At 36.9% G+C, this 21,497-nt stretch overlaps 1 protein-coding gene across 1 annotated transcript; it reads right to left on the bottom strand.

Annotated features, from left to right (window-relative positions):
• Positions 1-2,574: 2,574 nt before the first annotated feature.
• Positions 2,575-15,152, bottom strand: LOC107092607 (sodium-dependent neutral amino acid transporter B(0)AT1-like). Its single transcript, XM_015387171.1, has 12 exons — positions 14,794-15,152; positions 14,173-14,313; positions 13,295-13,432; positions 12,993-13,174; positions 12,785-12,895; positions 8,761-8,873; positions 8,543-8,671; positions 8,313-8,469; positions 8,020-8,224; positions 7,761-7,920; positions 3,897-4,059; positions 2,575-3,777 (listed from the first exon to the last, which is right to left on the bottom strand). Exons 1-12 carry the CDS (start codon positions 14,990-14,992, stop codon positions 3,568-3,570), a joined length of 1,908 nt encoding a protein of 635 aa, XP_015242657.1. The 5' UTR covers positions 14,993-15,152; the 3' UTR covers positions 2,575-3,567.
• Between the last annotated feature and the right edge of the window lie 6,345 nt (positions 15,153-21,497).

Below are 21,497 nucleotides of genomic sequence, written 5' to 3' on the forward strand. Positions count from 1 at the left end.
TATAATTCTATAAATAACAAGTATTTATATATTTAGCTAATTTACATGAATTTATAATAATATGAATTAATTGCTGATGTCTTTCTCTCTGTTAAATATTAATCACCATTTTACACTGGAAAACCGATCTAGAAATAGGTAATTATTTTTTTAAATTGGGTGTATTTACCCTTAATTTGAGTAGGTAAATGAGATAGCTTGCCAATGGGAGGAGTATTTTTACTGTTGAAATAAGATAATTAGATAATATGCACTTTAAATAAGACAATGCAATTGTGTTTTCCTATTTTAAGTGTAGATTGTCTTGTTCCATTTGCAAGATGTCTTTTTTACCTTCTCAATCCAAGAACAAATGCACTTATTTCAAGAAAAAATTACTTGATTTCATTTTTTTCTAGCGTAATCAGCGCCCATGGGCACTTTGATTTTTACTTTAATCACAATTAAAGGTAGACATAAGGCTTACAGCACCACAGCTAATATTTTCTGTGTTGTTAGCTTTATTACCAATACTGGAGATGATAAAATCTTGCCTGCCCCACAACGACCAATTTGTTGGTCTATTTGTTGTTTCTACCTAAAGCAAATAATCCCAGTTGCTCAAAAAGAACAATGGGTTGCAAAAATACATATTTACACTGAAACACAATGTCTTTGCATATACTTTGTCTAAGGTTTAAATATGACGTTCCAATGAAAAAAATTTTGTTGTTTTTTATTTCCACTGCTAAAAACAGCCTTAAGAAGTAAAACTACTATGATGTTTTAAATTATATATGGCTTTTTTTTTTTTATCCGAACAGATGAGCATAGTATGTACAGACTGTATACTGAGTGCTAATTTAAATACAATTATTATGCTCTTTAATTAACAGCTGCACTGTATTTTTTTATTGTAAATGTGTAAATTAGGTTTTACTTTATAGTGTCCAATTTTAGTTTTGTTTTTAATGTGTTTTAACCTTATTTGCATACTTCCATTAACATTTTATTTTGCTGCAGGTACAAAACAATACCTCTGCTAATATGCATTACCTAAAACATATATATATTAAATAATTAAAACAGATTCCTTAATTACTTAGATGTAGCTAAACTAGCTTAAGAATAATATTTGAGTATTTGTATAGAATGTATATTTTTTATTTATCATTAATGGTTGAAATTTTACTTGAAATATTTCATATACATCACTTTGCTGTCAGGTTTAGCTGTTGTTGTACATTGCTGGAACTACGTTTGCAGCCTTTAGAGTAGCAGATGAACCTCCTAAAAAGCCAATTCAGATTTCCTGTTCAACTAATTGGCAGCATTTCTTTTTTTTAAACAGAATTCCATTCATAAATAGGCGAACTGCATTATACCAACATTATCTTCATTGACATTTAATAGAATAATAAAAAAAAACGTTTTGTAGTAGTTTAAAGTCTAAAGTATGCATAGGTGTTTCGGTAATGCTTTTACAGCATATCAATAACCATGTAAAAACATAGTAATAAAATAGAAAGTGTATATTACTAGGTAACAAGAAAAAAAAAAAAATTGGTTATTACCCTAAAATTAAGGTATGTAATTTCAAAGTAATTACCTGCATGAAATTATTACAACTGCATGTTACTATGTAACAATGGAGTCTTTTGGTGAGTAATTACCATTAGGTTACCACATACGTTTCTATTATTGGCCATCACCTATGGCTTACAAAGTAAATTGTGACTTATGATGATCAGGTAAATAAAGTATTAAAAAATTGAGCTCAAGTGACATATAAATAACAGTTTAGTTAAGTAGATTGGCTTGCTGTCTTCTTGGTTTGGTTTTCTGTTATATGAGAAGTAATAAACTAGATTTTACTAGATAATAACACATAAGTGTATTGCTGTCAGTGAAATGACTGAGATGCCTGGTAATAACTCTTTGAAATCTAAGAAGTCTAACTTTACCTTGTCTGCCTAAAATTTGAAGCACAGCACTTACAAAAAAATTCCATAAAGTTTTTCTTGTGCCTAGTAATATAGTGTAACATGCTATGTTATTACCATGTTATGACATTGTTATTAATTTCCTTTTATGGACTTTAAAGATGACCTTTATTAAAAAACTTCAAAACGTATGATTCTTATTCTCAAATTCGGACTCGTCCAGTGAACTGCGGTGAATCAAAAATAGTCTCTGGAATTTTATAAACATCTATTGTATATTTCCCGGATTAGCGGACCGCGGTCCGGATCTGGACCCACCTGCTGACTAATCCGGACCCAACCTGATTTAAAACATTTATTAATTACCACATGTTGTCCGACGATAGTGTTTAATTTCACTTGCACCGCTTCACCTGTTTATATGGTAAAGCCTTCCAGAGCGCCTGGAACCAGGCTACATGTGATACAAATTAGCCAATGAGCTGCTGTCAGTCGGGGTTGCTGCTGCTGCCACTTTTAGACACAGCATAACATGGATGCTTAAAAGCCTCATTTTATTTCAGTGTTAAATTCTGTTTAAAGTAACAGATTATAATTACAGATGTCTCCAGACCTTTACTGGTTGATGATTTTCTTTATTCAGACCCCGCAGATTTTTATTTGGTTACCCCGATCTAAGGATTCTCAATTATTAGCCCCCTAAGAAATATTAGCTGAAAAGTAACAAAAAAATGATATTATCCATCGACACATGTTCTGCACATGGATCATTCTGTTCTTCGTTCATTTCAACAAGCTCATAATTCCAGCAGCCAATGCGAATGAGGTCAGGGTCACTTTGGAGAAACAGTTGCTCTGTCTTGGAGCTACAACATGCAAAAAAGGCAAAAAATTGAAACCCACTTTCACATGGGAGGCAAGCAAAGACTGTAAAATTTTAGTGAAACAAAAAAAAAAATAATAATAATCCTTCGGAAAATCCAAGTCAACTCACAAAAACAAGTGTTCCCAAAAGGCATAGGAACCTGAGTGGCTTAATTTAAGGTTTACTCTTTGCTAATATACAGAGATACGTCAAATGGTGCTAAAATGAAAAGAAGAGAAAGAGATTCTAACAGGTAAAACTTTATATACAAACCCATGCTGGCCATGATCCAATGTCCCAATGATGTACACATATTCTAATGCAAGCTCTCATTATAATTGAAAATAAACAATGTTTTATTTTGCTGTAAATCTACTGCAGTCATTAAATGTCACAATATATGATACTTTCTAACAAAAAAATACTTTTTTAAACCTTCTCCCAGGGCTACGAACCCAAAATGTCATCACTGTGATCTTGCAGCCCAGTTTTTGTAGTTCTATTTTCATGGGCGGTTTCAAAGAAATTTTAAGATGGTTTGGTACAAAAGTTCTGTTAAAGTACGAAGTGTCACGTCCTAAAATAACTTTGTTCTTTTTACCTGATGCCCTGGAAGGGAGAAAAAAAACATTTCTGTTCTTGTGGAATATGTATGGATCTTTAACTGCCTTTCAAAAATAACAGTCAGTCATCAGCATATTGATGCATCATTACAAAGCACCAAGTCAAACATAATTTAAAAGTTCATTGATATTAAACATCCAAAATAAGAACATTTAACTAAAACTTCATTTTGTCACTCATTTGAATTTTGGCAGATATTGTGTCCACGCTGTCATCGTTGTAACCCTTCTTTTTGCAGCATTTTCTCTGTATGAGCTTATAAAGGGCAAAGATGGGAATAGCTAAACTGGGAATTCCAGCCAGGATAAAGATGACGGCAGAGATCCATGACGGGTATGGGCGCTCAGCAAGGGTAGGAAAGTTCTCCTGTGGGGTGAGCAATAAGATTGATCAAATCAGTGTTTGCCTATAAGCACAAATAATGGTAAGAAAATGTGAATCGTTGTTGTTTATTATCCTTCAAGCATTTAAGCCTCAGAACTTACCGCTTCCTCATCCCAGACCAAATAGGTGAATTTCTTGGTGACTTGGGTAACAAAGTAAAAAATCAGAATGAAAATCATGATGACGGGGCTAATCACTCTCCACGTTGCTTGCCAGAAGATGTTGGGTTTATGGCCAATCATGAACTCCATGTCCTTGTTAAACCTGTTTCAAAGCAATAACACAGAAATGCAATAAGATGAGAGGATAGGAAATCATAAAAAATTATCTTATTGTTTGATGCAATAAAATGTCTTTGAAAAACGTGGGTTTAAATATTTGTTCAACAGATAAATTTGATGCAATCAGTCTTTCGTTCAATATTAGTATATGAATAAAACATGAGATATTACATTGTAAAATGTTATTATTATTTGTTACAGCTAAATTTAGATTTTCTCCCCTCATAGCCTGGTGTAGGAGACAAAACAAAACTCTAATCATATTTTCCACATTCCCAAAATACCCACAAGACACGTTCTGTTCTTTTTCTTATCTGTACTCTGCTGACTCTCACACATTATCACCACTTTGAGAGAAGAATGACGCTATGCTACTTCCTGCTTTGTTTGAACTGTAAAACCCTTTGACTGAATGATAGACACCAGTTTGGTCTGGAACCTGTCTCTGCCCTTTTATAATAGCTCGTTTAACTTTGGCCATGTAAATGATACACTGTGGGCATTCACAGGACCCCCCCGCAAAAAAATGAAAAGGGAAATTTACAGCCAACAAGCCTCATGGTCAACAGATAAGTAGATCAGGCACTTTAAATTTTGGCAAAAAAAAAACTGTTTAGCAAATCGCAAACACTCTTTTGATGATTCTGCAATCAGAGTATAATAATCCAGTCCATATTCCTATTTCTCCCTATATTGCTGTTTCCTCCATGCTCCAAGTTTCAGTACCCCAGAAAAAAAATGGTTTAATTTTTACAAACAGAATAAGAAATGTTGTCAATTATAAATGCAGTCCAGATTGAATGAAAATGGAGCGTTCAAAACATCATCAATTTTTCTAAGGACCAATAACAATCCCAGAAAAAAAGGTTTTAAAGTCCTAACAAGCTGTTTTCATTATTTTGTAAGTAGGTTCGAATACACCTAATATCATCTTTTTTCTGCTTATTCTGGCATTACAAGTGGTCCACTGTTTCCCTTCTCATTTTAAAATAAGAGCGCATATAATATATATCAATCGGGGGTTCATTAAGATAAGTGTTGCACCGATACCGATACCAGTATCGGACGGGGCCCCGATACTGCCCTAAAATGGTGGTGTGGGTATCGGCGAGTACCAACAAATAGGGCACAGATACCATTTTGAGAGCAATAAGTTTATTCAACTATTGTCACCCACTCCTGGTAGGCAATAAAAAGTTCTACTGGATTCACTTTGTATTAGATTTTTTCCTGCTTCACAAAAGTAGGCAGCAGCTTCACAAAGCCATGATGGCAATTATTTTACATTATTATGGTATTGGTATCGGCCGATACTGCACAGCCAGGTATCGGGTATCGGTATCGGGGCCAAAAATGGCATCGGCGCAACACTAATTAAGATACCAGCTTCTACACAGGGCTTTGTTGTTCTCTGAAAGACTTAAAAATACCATGACATCTTGATATCCAAAATTGCAATGTGGTTAGTTGGTCAAATTAGAACTCAACCCATCCGCTGTGAGTGTGTTTGTGCGTACTGCACCACCTTAAGAACATTCAATTTTCACCTCATCTCTGGCTTAAGTCTAACAAAAATATATTAAACCCACAACGGCTTTCTTGTCAAAGAAGATACCAGGTTATATAAACCTCATGTACTCCTTTCCCACTGGCAGAAAAACCAGTAAAACCCAGGAACAAGCGGCTTTTTTGTGGCAGTGGGAACAGCTCACCAACACATCTCTACCTGGGTCAAAAGACCCGCGTTAAAATCGCCTCGGCTCTAATCTGCATGCTGTGGTAACACCAGACACGAATTAATCCACTAAATTGCATGACACTACTGAACGCAACGTACGGGTGTCAACATACCGGGCTACTCACGCTTCTGATATAACAAGCTGAAACAACTCTGTTTACATTCGATAAACATGGTGCAGCACTGGTAAGAGGGATTCGGACAGATTAAAGAGCGAAACAATAAAGCACACTTATTATGCCCTGGCTTCCTTACATGTTGATCTTCATTGTTTACTTTCCTGATTTCTGTCGCACTGGTGACATCATGAAAGCTAACCCAACGTGCTGGTGTATCAGACATGCAGCAGATGGACAGAGAGCCATGTAGGTGTTAGACACGACTTTTTTTGCCAGTGGGAAGGGAGCCAAATGTGACCCTGCCTATGAAAACCCAGCTAAAGTCATTTTTTGGTGAATCTCAACTTAATGTATAAAACCATTCTTAACATTGTGTAGAATGGTTTTATACATTAAGTTGAGATTCACCAAAAAATGACTTTAGCTGGGTTTTCATAGGCAGGGTCACAAATGCCGATTGTTAGCGGGTTGACCCATGTTTGAAAAACCCAGTTCAACGGGGTATTTTCAGTGGGAAAGAGGCTTAACAGACTTACAATGAATGAATCACAAATTGGAGAAGCATAATCTAACACTATAAAAATGCTGTCAGTGATCTTTAGAAATAAAGATAAGTTTAGGGCTTGCCCAGACATGTTTGTCATTTCTCTAGTTGTTGTACTGTAGCCTTTTTAATCCCTTGCCATGGCTGGAGAAGCGGGTACGTTTAGCTGAGTGGCAATTTTTGTTGCTATGTCCTGACTTTTTATGTTCAATACACGTTCCTCACTTTATAGAAATGTTCTCTTGTCTCTCTCATTGTAAACATTCGCTCAGAGAAATTGGCCTCAATGTTTTACTTCATTCAAATCTAATATATGCTAAACAATAGTTCCTTATAGTAACACATTAACTAGATATGCCATTAATGCTACCATTATTTTTTCTGTTCTGCTTCTTTTTCCCTGCTTACCAAACCCATTTGGTAATTCCCTTACTGTCCTTTTAGAAGAATAAAGGCTTTTTAAGACTGCTGCCTGAAATGGATCAAAATAAATAAGCCTAGACTAAATAAATGTTACATTGAACCACTTTGAAAATAAATTAACACCAAGTTCTTACAGCTGAATTTATCAGTTGAACTCAAACTTTGATTTAAACCGATTCCTTCTCATTTGTATTAAGTAAAAAATGTGACTTTCTGAACCATAAATATACATTGACATACATTTAAACTCTAATTATTTTAAATAGTAAATAAATTATGCTTTTGACATGAGCCGATATTTCACTTTGGTTCAAATTATTGACAGGATTTACAGGATTTGTAGCCTATCATATCCCAAAAGCTCAACAGTTTTTTGCTATAAATGTAGCAATGATGACCTTAACCCATTATTAATGTAAAATAAGCTTAAGAACCAGAAGCACCTCAGTTATTTTCTCCATTTGATATCTGAGATGTCCACAATGGGAAAACCACATTGCTCTCTCATTATAGACACTGCTATGCTGAAACCCTGAAATCATAGATGTAATGGAAACCTCGCTCATGGAGTTGCAGCACTGGACACACCGATTTCCATATAGTCAGCTAATAAGGCTTTGACTTGATGTATTCAGGGGGGGTTTTGGAAAGGGATGTTTAACTCTAGGTAACTCTAGGTAAAGTGAAGTTAATGGTTTCTCACTAGAAATACAAACTATCAGTTGAAATGGCATAACATTTTATAAAATGGTTATGAATTATTCAGCTTTATTATGACTACAACTACTTTACTAGTTTAAGCACCCATATTAAGGTTAAAGGTTCTGGCTATGTGAGAAAAAAACTATTATGTGACTCACCTATCCATGCCATAGATGTAGACAACTGCAATCATTTCAAAAAATCCAATAACCAGAAGGGGAATGGAGCCTGCAAAGTTGTCAAACAGAGCCAACCAGTAGTTCCCAGATTGAAGGGCAAATATAAGTCCAAAAGCCAAAGATACCAGGCATGTGAGACCTAAAAACAAAATGCAATTTGTTACCATATTGTCATTGGATACATAGAGAAAATTTAATTTATAATGTTTAGAAAAAAATAAAAATAAAAGAAAATTACCACTGATGACTTCTTTGGGCCAAGTTCTGGGTAGCAGTTTAAGGTCCAACAGAGGAGCTATAACACCCTCAATGCTTCCAAACATTGTTGAGAGGCCGAGACAGAAGAGCATGACGAAGAAAAGAACGGCCCAAAGAGGAGAAACTGGCATCTTTATGATAGCTTCTGTGAACACGATGAAGGCCAGTCCTGTTCCTTCCACACCCTAAGTAATGCAGGCCCCAATTAATCAGCTATGAATACCACGCTGTCATGTTTTTGAATAAAATGAAGAATTACCAACGTTTTCTGACCTGACTGAGGAATTTCTGCATATCGCAGGTCTGTAAGTTCAATCCTTGGATGATATCAGGGTTTGTGTTATTTAGATGAGTCAGAACTGTGTCATAGTTATTTTCTGTGATGTTGTTCTCAGGGTAGTTAAAGGCATTCATGAGCTTCAAGATATTCCTGTAAACATGTTTTAGTATCAATTGAGTTCTATACAAATGAGGGAAGATTAGCTTTGAAATATTAAACTTACTGTCCCGTGCAGTCGTCAAATTTCTGTGTGGCCCTGAAGCCAATGATGGAGTAGATGACCGTTGCTGAGTACACGGAGGTGCAGCCGTTGATGATGGAGATGAGAACAGCGTCCATTTCACAGTTGTTGCTAAAAAGCAAATTGTGAGGTAAGTTCTGTACATTGGTGCTGGAGAACAGACTGCTTCCTTGTTTTTATGCACCCAAAAACTTACTTACTGCACAGAGTTGTAACTGGAGAAAGAGATGAGACCACCAAAAGCCAGGGAAAAGGAGTAGAATACCTGGGCTCCTGCATCCAGCCATGTTGCAGGGTTCATTAACTCATCTACCTGGGAAAAAAAACAACTGATTATTATTAAAAACAACTATCATTTCCAACCTAATGTTCAAAGATTCAAAAGTACTATTGCTCCCGCTAATTAGTTTTAGTACATGCAATAAGTGGGTGTGTCGCAGGTAATCTACAAAGATTGCTTGGAAACGTTTAAGACGTGCAAACCGTTTTGTTTCCTCCCATTAAAATGAGCAGCTTGCCTGTTCTACAGACAGCTGATAGTGATTGTAAAAGAAAGTTAAGGTTCTAAGTCATGTAGTTGGGGTAAAAATTAAAGAAAATATTTAGAAAACAGTTATTATTGTGGTAAATATTTTAGAACGCCGTACACCGATATCATATATATATATATATATATATCATAAAAATCCCTGTTGAGCACTTTCACCCTTCTCCTCCTTTGCAGTCTTTTCTAATATTCTATTGCTTTTATAAACAGGTTAAAAATGTTTAATTGCATACAGACTGTCTGCTCTCCTGTTAAATGTTTTTGTGAGACACTTTGCACATGGTAACTGTTTAAATAGGTATATCCTGCATCCATTAAGTTGAGCAGTTTGGTCATTAAAATAAGTCCTGTATAGTGATGAAGGCAAACAGGCAAAAAAAAGTTTTACGCTTGCTTTGGCAAATCACTTTGCACTTTCTTTGAAGATCTGTTCTGGTAGTACAAACACGTTTGCACCGGTTTAAAGACACGTATGGAAAAATGTTGGTTGTCCCATTCAGTTCCTGCTGAAAGAAATAATGCAAACGTTTTTGGCACCTAATTAATCCTATTTAGTTACACTAACATAATAATTTTATGTCCTACCTCGTTAAAATAAAAAAAAAACTGTTCAAGTAACTAAATATAAAAAAGTAAATGCCAAAAATGGTTGCAGGAGTTTAAGTATGTTGTTGTCCTGTTCTACAGTGAGGGGAGAATGGAGTGGGAGATTGATAGAAGGATCAATGCATCTACTACTATAATGTAGACCTACACCAGCCTGTCATCCTGAAGCATAAAGGCAAAGTTCTTGATTTATCAGTAGGTCTACGTTCCTACCCTCAACTATGGTCATGAAATCTGGATCATGACGGAAAGAACAGTGTTCCCCGATATAAGCGGCTGAAATGCATCTAAAGCAAGCCGATAAAAGTTCTCCTCAGGGTGACTGGGCTTTCCGTTACAGAAAGTCTTTCTGGAGAGGTTTGGAGAAGAGCCGCGTCACATCGAGTGCAGTCAGCTGAGGTGACGCGGACATCTTTTTCTGATTCCCCCTGGACTCCTCTCGTAGGAGGTGTTCCAGGCTTGTCCACCGGGAGGAGGCCCAGGGGATGACCCACGATACGAGAGAGGGACTATGTCTCTCAGCTGGCCTCAGGCATCCCCCAACAGAGCTGGAGGAGGTGTCTGGGGATACCAAAGTCTGGGAGTCTCTGCTGTGACCGCTGAGAGCGCAACCCGGTCCCCGTTAAAGTGGAAGAGGACTATGATTAAAGAAACGTAAACCTTCCCAAGATCAGAATCTTAGAATGTAAAATGCAGACTCTACCTTTGTTATTGGAGCATCATTGTTCACAGATAAGTTTGGAAAAAATAACTACCACTGTATGCATTTGCTAAGTAGCATTAGCAGCATTTCTTCCTAATTGACTTCATTTTGCTGATTTGTAGACCCATCTCAAACGCATAAGCTGCCATTTTTTCCTCTCATATTTACAGTTTTTTTGACATATGTACTCACCTTTGAGGTGAATTTTCTTTTTAGTAATTGTGAACTAAATAGTGATACATTTCATTTGTATTTTAACTGTATTGCATTTCATTTTATAAAACATTGAACTCTATTTTATGATTTTATTTCACTATGATGCCAAATCGTTTGGGGGGCATTACACTCTAATGAAATGAGTATCAAGCCAACCTACTAAAGGTAGATTTTATTCTGTTGGAATCAACATTCTGCATATTATGAATACCTATGAAAAAGGTACTTAAAATTTCCAATTGTCAAAGCAGGAATGTACCCAAATGGATTCAATTCGATACACAGTTAGTAAGAAATCTCCCTTGGTAGAGCAATCAAGACTGCAGAGATATGAAAGGATTATGGCGGAAATCACCAGGTAATTACCAATATATTGGTTTATCTTACAACAAGTACAGATGGGTAACTCTTTAAAAACAATGTGCACTTTATCAGCTTTGATCAGTTTTGGAATGAAGGTTGTTAAAACCTTTTATGTTTACCTTTATCTTAGGTTTTCATATTATACCAGTTATCTTATCTTTCCAACTACCCTAGGACCTTTTACCGTACATTCAGATTATCCTATGGTAAAGGCAAAAATAGACTCTATGAAAATGGAGTCTATTTCCAGGAATAAGATAAGATCAACAGCCTTTTTATGGTCATTTTGCAAATATAAGGTTGCAGCTGGCAACCTGTATCTGTTTAAACTCATACATATGCATTAAAGTAACTCATAAAATATGCTGGGAATTTCTTCTTTTCAGGCATGTAGATTAAGTGAATGCTGTTTTCAGCTTGAACTTGGTGGCTGAAATGTTCATATTTATTTCTTGTCAAACACAAGCTCCATCTTCAAGTATAAAATCCAATATGGCCATCTAAAGGTATTTATAGTACACACGTAAGCAGCTAAGTCAGTTATCTTTTTACCCATATCTCTCAAATATGTTATCAGGTTGCATTGCCAATTTTGGTTTAGCTACTCATGAATAACAATAGTCAACTCATTAGTGATGTCATTTTCTTTCTAATTAGGAGTCTAAAGCAAAGCATTATTGCAATATTTAACGGAGACCTTCCTTATAATGTTACTTTTTATTCTCTACTTCTCCATAGGGCTATTTTTTAAATCAAGCAGCCATGTACATTCATTTATTAGGTATTGACATGCATGAAAACAAAACAGGCTTGCTAGAAATTAGGAGAAAAAACCCTCTAAAAATACAGGTGGTAGAGTGTCAGCCATTTTTCTCTTTCCTATTTAAATCTTCCTGGCACATAATATTTTATATATATATATTTAAAAAAAAATTAGTTTGAGTTTTTCCCAACTTGAGGACATTAGCCTTCACCCACTTTACTAAACTACTATTGGCTACTTTTCTGTTCAGGGATCATAATACTTCAAAAATCTTTAATCAGTGGGACAAAAAATAAAAAAACAACTTTCCATGACTAAACTTTCATTTATTAACATTTCATTCAGTTGTTATGTGTTTTTTTCCTTCCATTTATCCAAATAGACTAAAAAAAATAAGGAATTGATTAATTCAGTTGTGGATTAAAAGCCCAAAGGAAATATGTCATATTTTAAATCTTAAAAAAATAACCTAGAATTAACGTAACTTAATTAAGATTATATTCCTGCGATCTAAGCTTACCTACTGTGTAAGTTTCTCTACATAATCAACTACTGTATATTTAGCTAAGTACTGTACATAGGAGGGATTTTTATGCTTGTGAAATAGTAGGAGTTTGGGACAAAATGGCAACATAAGGATTAGACATTGGGATACCAACAGTAAAGTAGCTGCCAGAATCAAAGCCCAAATTCTTCCCTGGTTTATTCCAATGTCCATGGAAAGAGAATTAAGTGTAACAAGCAGATCATCTCAAAGTTAAAAAATAGGGCACTGTTTCACCCTTCAATTTACCAGCATATTACAAGGACACGGGGCAAAAAAAACAAACTAAAATAACTCTAAGATTTTAGTAAAGAACTTTAGACCAGTAAAAAAGACCTTTGGCCAAAGAGAATGCAAGCATTGCTAAAAGGGAGATTCAGCAATGCAAAGAGGACAACTATTTCCTTGAGAGAAAGTCAGTCAGCAGATTTTCAAGGAACGGTCAACATCTTTTTCTATTAATAAGTTATGACATTGCTTACATTAGGCGTGAAGAGGTACTTAATTCCATCGGTAGAGCCTTTTAGGGTCAGTCCCCTGATCAGAAAGATGGTGAGGACGAGATATGGCAGAGTGGAGGTGATGTACACAGCCTTAAAAGAGAATGGTCAACATGTAGATTATGGTTGTTTGAACAATGATAATAGAATCACTCCAGCAAATTTGTCAGACTTAATATGGCCTTCAGACCTTGCCAGTAGTCTCAATGCCCCTGATGCAGCAAACATAGAGCAAAGTCCACGCAGCTATGAGAGCCAAAACTATCCACCACTGCAGACCTCCAGACTCATCAATAGCTGTTGAAGTGTTCAGAGTTTCTCTGTACCAGAAGTAGTCAGTAGTGGTGCTTCGTGAGCACTCCTCCACATATCCTTAAATGGGTCGATAAAATTCATGATCAGTCGGATGGAAAACAAGTGTAAACAAACTAGGAACGGAAATGTTTTACCCCGAGCCATAAAAGCAAATGGCTCCTCTACATCAAGCCCTACCTGTCTTGTTAGCATTGAGTGGACATTGGCTCCAGGGCAGAGGATCCTGAAAGGAGTTGAAGAGATACCACATGATCCAGGCCATTATGGTGTTGTAGTACACCCCGACCAAAAACGATACAAGCATGGAGGCAATACCTGAAACAGATTAAAGAGAAAGGAATCACAACAGTATATAGTGAGGGTTACACTAGCCACCATTTTAACCCATCATGGTAAAAGTGTGCAGAGCTCTGGAGCTGCAGGGAAAAAAGTATTCCTTATCAAGTAAATATTTTAGCATCTCTTTCATTTATGGCAAATTTAAAAACATAGTTCAAAGAATCTACTGAGGTAGAATTATTATTTTGCTGGATAAAATTAGGGCCAGCAATTATCCATCCATACGTCCATATTCGTCCGTCCATCGTTTCTTACTAACCAGGCGTTATTTCCTCAAACAGGAAAAGTTGTATACCCGCTTTGGTAACCACTGCTTTACTGATTACTATGAAAAAGAAAATTTGGAAGTTCAGATTTAACTTTTTTTTCTCTATAAGAGCGAGTGATCTTATTTAATTAGGGTAATGTAGACCCAATCATGTTAAAAATAACAATTAATGAAACTTTATTATAAGGCTCTAAAATCAATCCACCATTATATAAAATTATACTTGAGATTTTAGCATGTATACAATCATTCATCCACTTAATAATCAGAAACAATAAACTAGTAAGGAAAATAAGTTGATTTAAATTGCTTAAGAATATTGATAAAGTAATAAATGAAAAAATATAAAGTAGGGATTATAAAAGGTGCTTATTTTCAGGTGCTGTTAACTGAAAATAAGCACAGCATCAAGTGTTAACCGTTGCTTTATTAGTTTATTTATACCCACCAACTCCTGCCAGGTAAGGGTTGATGGATCTCCATACGCCCACGCTGCCCTTCCTCAGCCGCTGACCGATGGCAAACTCTAAGTGCAGCAGCGGGATTCCCTCCAAAACCAGAAGGATGAGGAACGGAATCATAAACGCTCCTGGAAGTAAAACATTCACATTTTGTATGTTTCTAATTAGCATTTCAAAATTTGTTGCATTTTAACAAGAGAAAGTAAATTATTAGCAGTCGGGCGCACAAACGGGAAACGCTAAAAAAAAAAACATAAGGTGTACAAGCATACGAAAAACATTGAAATTCATTTTAGAAATGAGGATTGACATTATTTTTCTAAAGGAAGAAATGCACTCAATGATTTATTTTAGTTAAGTTTAAATAGATTTATGATGCACATTCATTAAGAAAAAAAAGGGCTGAGTTTTCTGACTTTAATATGTAATTATTTTGTTCCACAAAAACATGATACACCTAATAAACTATGAATCTTATAATAAAGGTGTTAAAATAATTCAGAATTACTGTTTAATTGATATCCAATTCATAATACATAAAATTTCCCTATGAAGGGAAACTTTATTGTAGTTCTGCCAAAATATTGATCTTACGACTCATCTCTTACCTCCACCGTGACTTTGACAGAGGTATGGGAACCTCCAGACGTTCCCGAGTCCCACACAGAAGCCCACACAGGTGAGCAGATACTGGGCTTTGTTGTCCCACTGGGGTCTATCCCCAGCCTCTTCCTTCTCCATCCTCTCCAGGTCGGCGTGCGAAGGGATTCTATCATCCAGTCCCGGGTTTGGTAATTTGAACTTCATGGTGGCTCTTTTCGTAAACTTCACTGGAAACAAAATTCAAAAATGTAGCCTCTAAATCTCACTTTGATAACCACTTGTTTCTTTTGTAAACTCTCCAGCTGCAGTGTCCTTTTCTGAAACAACCTTCTCTTTGCACACAGTTACTGACTCTCTCCCTCCCAGTCCCCTGCTCCTTCTGACTGTCCTTGGAAGGGTTGCTGAGGTATTTACTGTTACATCTGGCACCTAAACTGCAGTTATCAGTAGCTCATTGCTTTCTGTGTTGCATTATGCAAAGTCAGCAGGGTTGTACAGAGAGAAAAAAAATACGCAACCTGATTGATAATGGTTAATGCATCACAGGAGCTGCTGTCAGCTACGTTTTCCCTCTGATGAGTTTGCTCTTTGAGAGTTCATTAAGGCTAATCATGAAAGGAATAAAGACGTCGCTAAGACATTTAAGAAATACATTTTGGTTTCTTTGAAACATTGTAAAAACAAATTCAAGAAATATTGTCTTGTGACTTAAACTCAGCGCTTATCCAGACTACTTTACGCTGCATTCATTTAGATTTATCCATAATGTAAAGTCAAATGCATTTCTATGTTTTTGGCGACTCTCTCCACTTAAATAGATAACAAAAACTTACCAATGTTGGCAATTGCGGTGAGGGTAATCTGCATTATTAGTCAATAAAATTCTAAGTTTGTTAACCAATAGATTCATGATTTTCTAAATATTACACTGTAACTGTTCATAAAAACATCTATTTTTCAGCATTTCATGTTTTTTTTTGTGTTTAAATGCTTGAGGTTAAAAAAAAACATAAATTTACTAGCTGTAAATTAGCCTTTTGCAAGAAGCACTTTGTGCATGACAGTAGTTAGGATAAAAAAAAGGATAATTGTTAGCACAAACTACTTAAACCAGCTGTTGAGCACAACTGTGGAGGACTGATGGTTTTTGAAATGCCTTCTTTATCCAAGAGTGGGAAAATTTGTGTGTAAATAAGTTGACAAAAGACATAATAGTTACATACTTGACTAAATGTTATTTAAAAAAAACAACTACTAAGTATTACCAATTTTAGGTGAAAAATTAGAAATTTCAGAAAGGATCATGAAAAATATTAGGCCATGTGTTGGGCAGGTTAGGTTTGACAAAAGTTTAGTCAAAAGAAAATCTTAAACCAGAACAAATCTACATTAGAAGGTTTGAAGGGGAGTCAAAGTCTTGCACTGGTCTAGTCAATGTGTCAATCCGATTGAAAAACTGATACTCTTCTTTAAAATAAGATTTGCAAAAAAAAAAAAGTCTGATTTCTAAATAACCGATCCAAAATGCTGTGATAAATTTGTATAATTTATATAGATTCAGCTTTTGCTGCTAAAACTGGTTCCATGTGCATTAAAAGCAAAGAGTGTAACTACATTTTTTCCCATGACTTTCTAACTATAGTCCATTTACCATTGAACTCTCAACAGATCTGTTGCCAAAAAAAAGGAAAAATCAGTTTTAAAAAAAGAAAAAAAGGATCTCACACTGGAGAAATAACACCTTTGCATTTAACCCATCCCCTTGGGCAGCAGTGAGCTTCCACTGTGCAGGGTTAAGGGTCTTGCTCAGGAACCCAGAGAACAGGTTGTGGGGATCGAACCCGAGTACTTGCAACCTTCTCAGAGCACAAGCGCACTGCTGTGACCACCAGGCCATCACCTCCCCTTAAAAATGACCATGTAAAATCTTCACATTTGCAAATATAAAGCACACCCGATGATGACAGAGGAGGACACTGAGTCGCAGCTCTGCTGTCTCTTGAGGGGTTCATGAAGGCAACAGGAAAGATTGTCCATCAAAGATCTTATGGTTCTACAAAATAAAGGGAGTTACCGTGTTAATTAAAAGGAAGTTAATGCTAACTATGACATAAACTTGATTGACAAACATTATACAGTATATTTGTAATTTATTTACATTTCCTTGTAAGTATGAATATAACCGTATTATCTAATATAAGGTAGATTTTCATTCAGTAAAGCTGCCAGTGAAGAAACGTGTGCAAAATGTCTTTATTATCAGGCAGGATGATGCAGGTGGAGCTGGTTTGAAGCTGAAAGTTCATACAGTTAACTGAGAGTGACCTTCGATAGGCCAGATCCACAAACCGATGTGGAAACAGTGAATGACGCACCGCTTTATGGTCCTTGTAAATGTTCCCTTTAAAGACAGTTTTAGACAGTGTCCCAGAAAATGGGGACAATAATCAACCTCTAATGGTTTCAGTAAACTTCTACAGGTGCTAAATGCAAATCATCTGTAATTCTGGTTTTGGCCTGATACCAGGGAATATACAATCGGTGGTACATTTTTTCCCTACGTCATGATGACAAAGACATAAGGGCAAATCTCAGTTTTGTTTATCATTTTGTAATCCATTAACTTCAAAAATCAAACAGGATCGAAACGGATATTATGCTGCATGATGCATGACCGAGTTTCTCTAAAAGGTCAACGTGAAATAATGAAAGCTTTTTAGTTTTTAATTTTGACTGTTTCTATCTGCAGAGATTTTATTTGAATTAAAAGTTATAAGCAGCATGGTGTTAATGAAACAGCTGCTAAATTAGAAATGTATGAAGTGACCATGAAATTGCTTTTGACCTCATTTTATTATCCATGTGCTAATATGGATAATATAATAGGTGGTTACTGATCAGACCACAAAAGTGACCAACCTTAATCAGAATTCCCACCCAAAGGAATAAACACATTTAACGCATTTTGCTTATAGATAACTTTTCAGAACACATTTATTACAGTCTCTGCTTTATTATTTAGTTTAGACTTAGACTTACCGGCAGACTTAGACAAACTATATTGTCGTTTTGTATGCACAGTGTAAATAAACAAAATTTCATTTCATACAGCTTACAACAAAATGCATATGTTGTATGCATTATGTTGCTCGTAATATTATTCTTGTAATGTTGCGAGCAGTGATCAAAATTTAACAATGTAGGTGAAAAAGAAACCAATTTAAAACAATGGTGCAAAAGGGCATTATTATGAAAAAGTACAGTACAGTGCCAAATACATGTGGTGCAAAATGCTCCATATGTGTTCTATTTAAAAGGATTATAAAAGTTCAGCAACATTGCTAATGCAAAATAATGTGATGCAGAGCCCAGTTTAGAGTTTAGCAATGCAACTGTCTGAGGTTAGTGGGGATAAAACTGTTGCAGCAAGGAGAACAGTTCATGGTGGGGGTGTGAGGCGTCACTGATATAACGAGCTCGGGACACAGAGATGAAATGTATTTATTAAATATATTTAATTGAGGGAAGAGGAGCCCCAATGATCCTCTCTGCTGTTCTCACTACTCTCCTAAAGTTCTGCCAGTCTGAGGCGCTGCAGCCTCCACACCACACAGTGAGACAGCTGATCAGAACGCTCTCTATGGTGCTTCTGTAGAAGGTCATGAAGATGGGTGGGGGCAGGTGGGCTCTGCTCATCCTATACAGGAAGTGCTTATGCATTGTTAGGTGCTGTTCATAGTTCAGATGAGGTCTGTGATGTCCCCTCCCAGGAATTTGGCACCGCTGACTACCTCTACAGCTGAGCTGTTGATGAGCAGTGGAGTGCGGTTAGGCCAGTTCTTCTTGAATCTGATTATATTCTCTTTCATCTTCACAAAACACAGTATCATCATTCAGGATCAGGCTGTTGTTTCTACATCAGCCCACCAGCTGCTACACCTCCTCTCTGTAGGGCGGGCTGTTGTCGTCTCTGTTGTCTGCAAACTTCATGATGTGCTGGGTGGTGAATCTGGAGACGCGGTCATGTGTCATCAGAGTGAGCCTGTGCTTAGGGTGATGACATCAGACTTATGATGACATAAGTTTATTAGTAGCACTAATCCATAAATACTTTCTATGTTATAAAAAGCAACACTAAACTTGCTCCTCAGGTGGCTTTGTCTAGGAGAATAACTGTTAACCAGACGAGCTCTGAGCCCGTTTTAATGCCAAAAAGGATGTAAGAGAGCAGATACAGTTAGTCACAGTAAAAGCTTACAGACATTAGTAATCGCTAGGATGACGTCATAGCCGAGCAGGAAAAGACCAGATAAAGCTGCTTTGAGGAGAAAAAGCAGAGAGGAGGTAAAGCTAGGGGTGAGGTAAAATATACTGCAGAAATGGAGAATATAGATAGAATTAAGAAAAGTGGTCCTATGTCCTCCAGCAGCCTGAGACCATAGCAGCATGTTTTTAACTCAGGATATCTGAGCCACTCAAAAAATAAGCTTTGTCAAAAGGAAAGTTTTAAGCCTATTGTGACACACTAATGTGTATTCACACACAGAGACTACACCTGAACACAAGACAAAGGTGAACCAAACCAAAGCCAAGAAACAAAGACTAAAAAATAACAGGAAGGAGACACCCAAAGCCACAGTAGGTAATAAAGAGCAGATAGTGAGATTAATAGGGAGGAAAGCAACGACTAAATGTCTCCTTAATGGTTTAACTGTTACTACTCTTGTAGATACTGGAGCTCAGGTTAGCTTGATAGACAGGGCTAGGAGAAATAAGTACATTCTCGATGTTAATGTCTGGCTGATATCAAAGCCTATGGGGTTAATGGATGACGGAAAAGTGCCAAAGATCTATTCAGGTAGTGGGGAATGTCTGCCGTTTGATGGGTGGCTAATATTAACAGTCAACAGTCAACTTAAGGCAACAAAGATCCAGAGTTTCTATAAATGTGACATTTCTAGTCAGCTCAGCACCCTTAGACACACCTCTCATTGGCTTTGATGTAATGGAGGTGCTGTTTCAATAGAGTCCAGAGAACTTTGCTTCAAACTTAGCTAAGCTACTTGGGGGAGCACTGTTTATATGTTTGATGAAGGACAAGGAATTGTACATTTCATTCAGACATGCCAAGAGAACACAGTTCTGGGACGCTTAGGAGTGGGTTACAAAGGCACTATAGTCCCTGCAAGTAATACCACCTAGGTAAAGTGTAAAGTCCCACCTACACCCAAGTGAGCCTTTAGTTTTGTTTGAGCCTGAAGAGAGTTGTGCCCAGTTATAGCAGCGAGGACTAGGGGAAGGGCTTCTGGAAATCCAGTCCGGTAAAGTGCCTTATGTAGCCATGTGGCTTGAAACCAAACACAAAACATAACATTGTTTTGACAAGGAAGACTGCTATTGGTAGCATACAGCCAATTAAGAAAGTGAGAGAGACACTCTCATCATTTGAAATAAACACTAAAACAGAGACTGTTACTGTTGCTCAGGCTGAAGCAGCCCCTCCGCAAAACTTTAGCCTTAAGAGAGTTGTGCCCAGTTACTGCAGCTAGACAAAGGACAAGGAAATTCAGCCTAGCATAGACTGTTACTGTTGCTCACGCTGAAGCAGCCCCTCCGCAAAATTTGTGTCAGTCCCGGTAGACCTAAGCCATCTTGAGAGGCGGCACGAAAAATTTTATAGGAGGAGTCAGTAGCTTTTGCAAAGGACACTAATGATATTGGCTGTATCCCTAGCTACAAATGTCACAAAAGCCGTTGGAAGTGAAAGGGTATATACAGGATCTCCTCACTAAAGGGCGGATTGCGGGGCACTCATGAGAGGGGCACTCATGGTTCAGTATCCTTGATCAGGGCAAGGCAAATGTTGTGATACAACATTTCTGAATAAGAAATCAGTCTGATCAAAGCCTGACCACTGAATTGTTGTCACACACCACAGGAACCAGCGTTGCAGTGTCTTTATGGTTGAATCACCGGGGATAACCATAAGGTAACTAAACTCGATTAAAGCCCATTAAATTCCCTTGTTGTTGATAACCGTCAATAACTGCAAGATAACTACCTTGATTACAGCCCATCAGATTCCCTTGTTGCTTGCATCAGACTGATCTAAAATCTACCTGAGAGCCAACCCGGTTTGGGAGACGGATTTGTGTGGAGCCGACATCCGAAGCTGCCTTCCCCTTCTCCTTTCATCCACATCTGCAAGTTGACTCACAATAAAACCGTTCCATTATTACATCTTTGATGCTTTGAATAAGGTGCTGAGCTTGGGCAAGTTAGTCAGGTTAGTCAGGTTTTTGCAAATCATTTGTTCTAACTTTGAGACTCTTTGAACTGATGTTTCATAGATATAGGTTTCTAAACTGAACCTGGTTTCATGGTGTGTGTGAATGTGGTGTGATTGGCTGTGAGTGAGCTTATGTGTTTCTTTCGTCTCGATGTCTTGTTTTTCCTCTGTCCTGAGATTTTCACAATTTGGTTGGAGGTTTCTGTGAGGACCCAAATGCAGAGGTTGAGAGGCTTTGAAGATTTAATAAATGATCACAGTGTATTTAGGGCTGACTGAACAAAGGCAGGACTAACAAGCTGATAAGGACCAGGTGTGAGTAAAGCTGACAAGGAAGCCAAGGGAAAAGAAAACACAAGGGGGCAACAGAGGACAAGCAGAGAAAAAACTAAGAAACTTATATTAAGCCAGAACACACCA

The sequence above is a fragment of the Cyprinodon variegatus genome, unplaced genomic scaffold (assembly GCF_000732505.1).
Source record: "Cyprinodon variegatus isolate N-32 unplaced genomic scaffold, C_variegatus-1.0 Scaffold387, whole genome shotgun sequence".
Lineage (NCBI taxonomy): Eukaryota > Metazoa > Chordata > Actinopteri > Cyprinodontiformes > Cyprinodontidae > Cyprinodon > Cyprinodon variegatus.

Coding starts and splice junctions, on each gene's coding strand:
- LOC107092607 (XM_015387171.1), bottom strand. CDS start 14,992: ATGAAGTTCAAATTACCAAACCCGGGACTGGATGATAGAATCCCTTCG. Junction 8,470..8,542: donor TTTGACGACTGCACGGGACA/GTAAGTTTAATA, acceptor ACATGTTTACAG/GAATATCTTGAAGCTCATGA. Junction 8,225..8,312: donor TGCAGAAATTCCTCAGTCAG/GTCAGAAAACGT, acceptor TGCATTACTTAG/GGTGTGGAAGGAACAGGACT.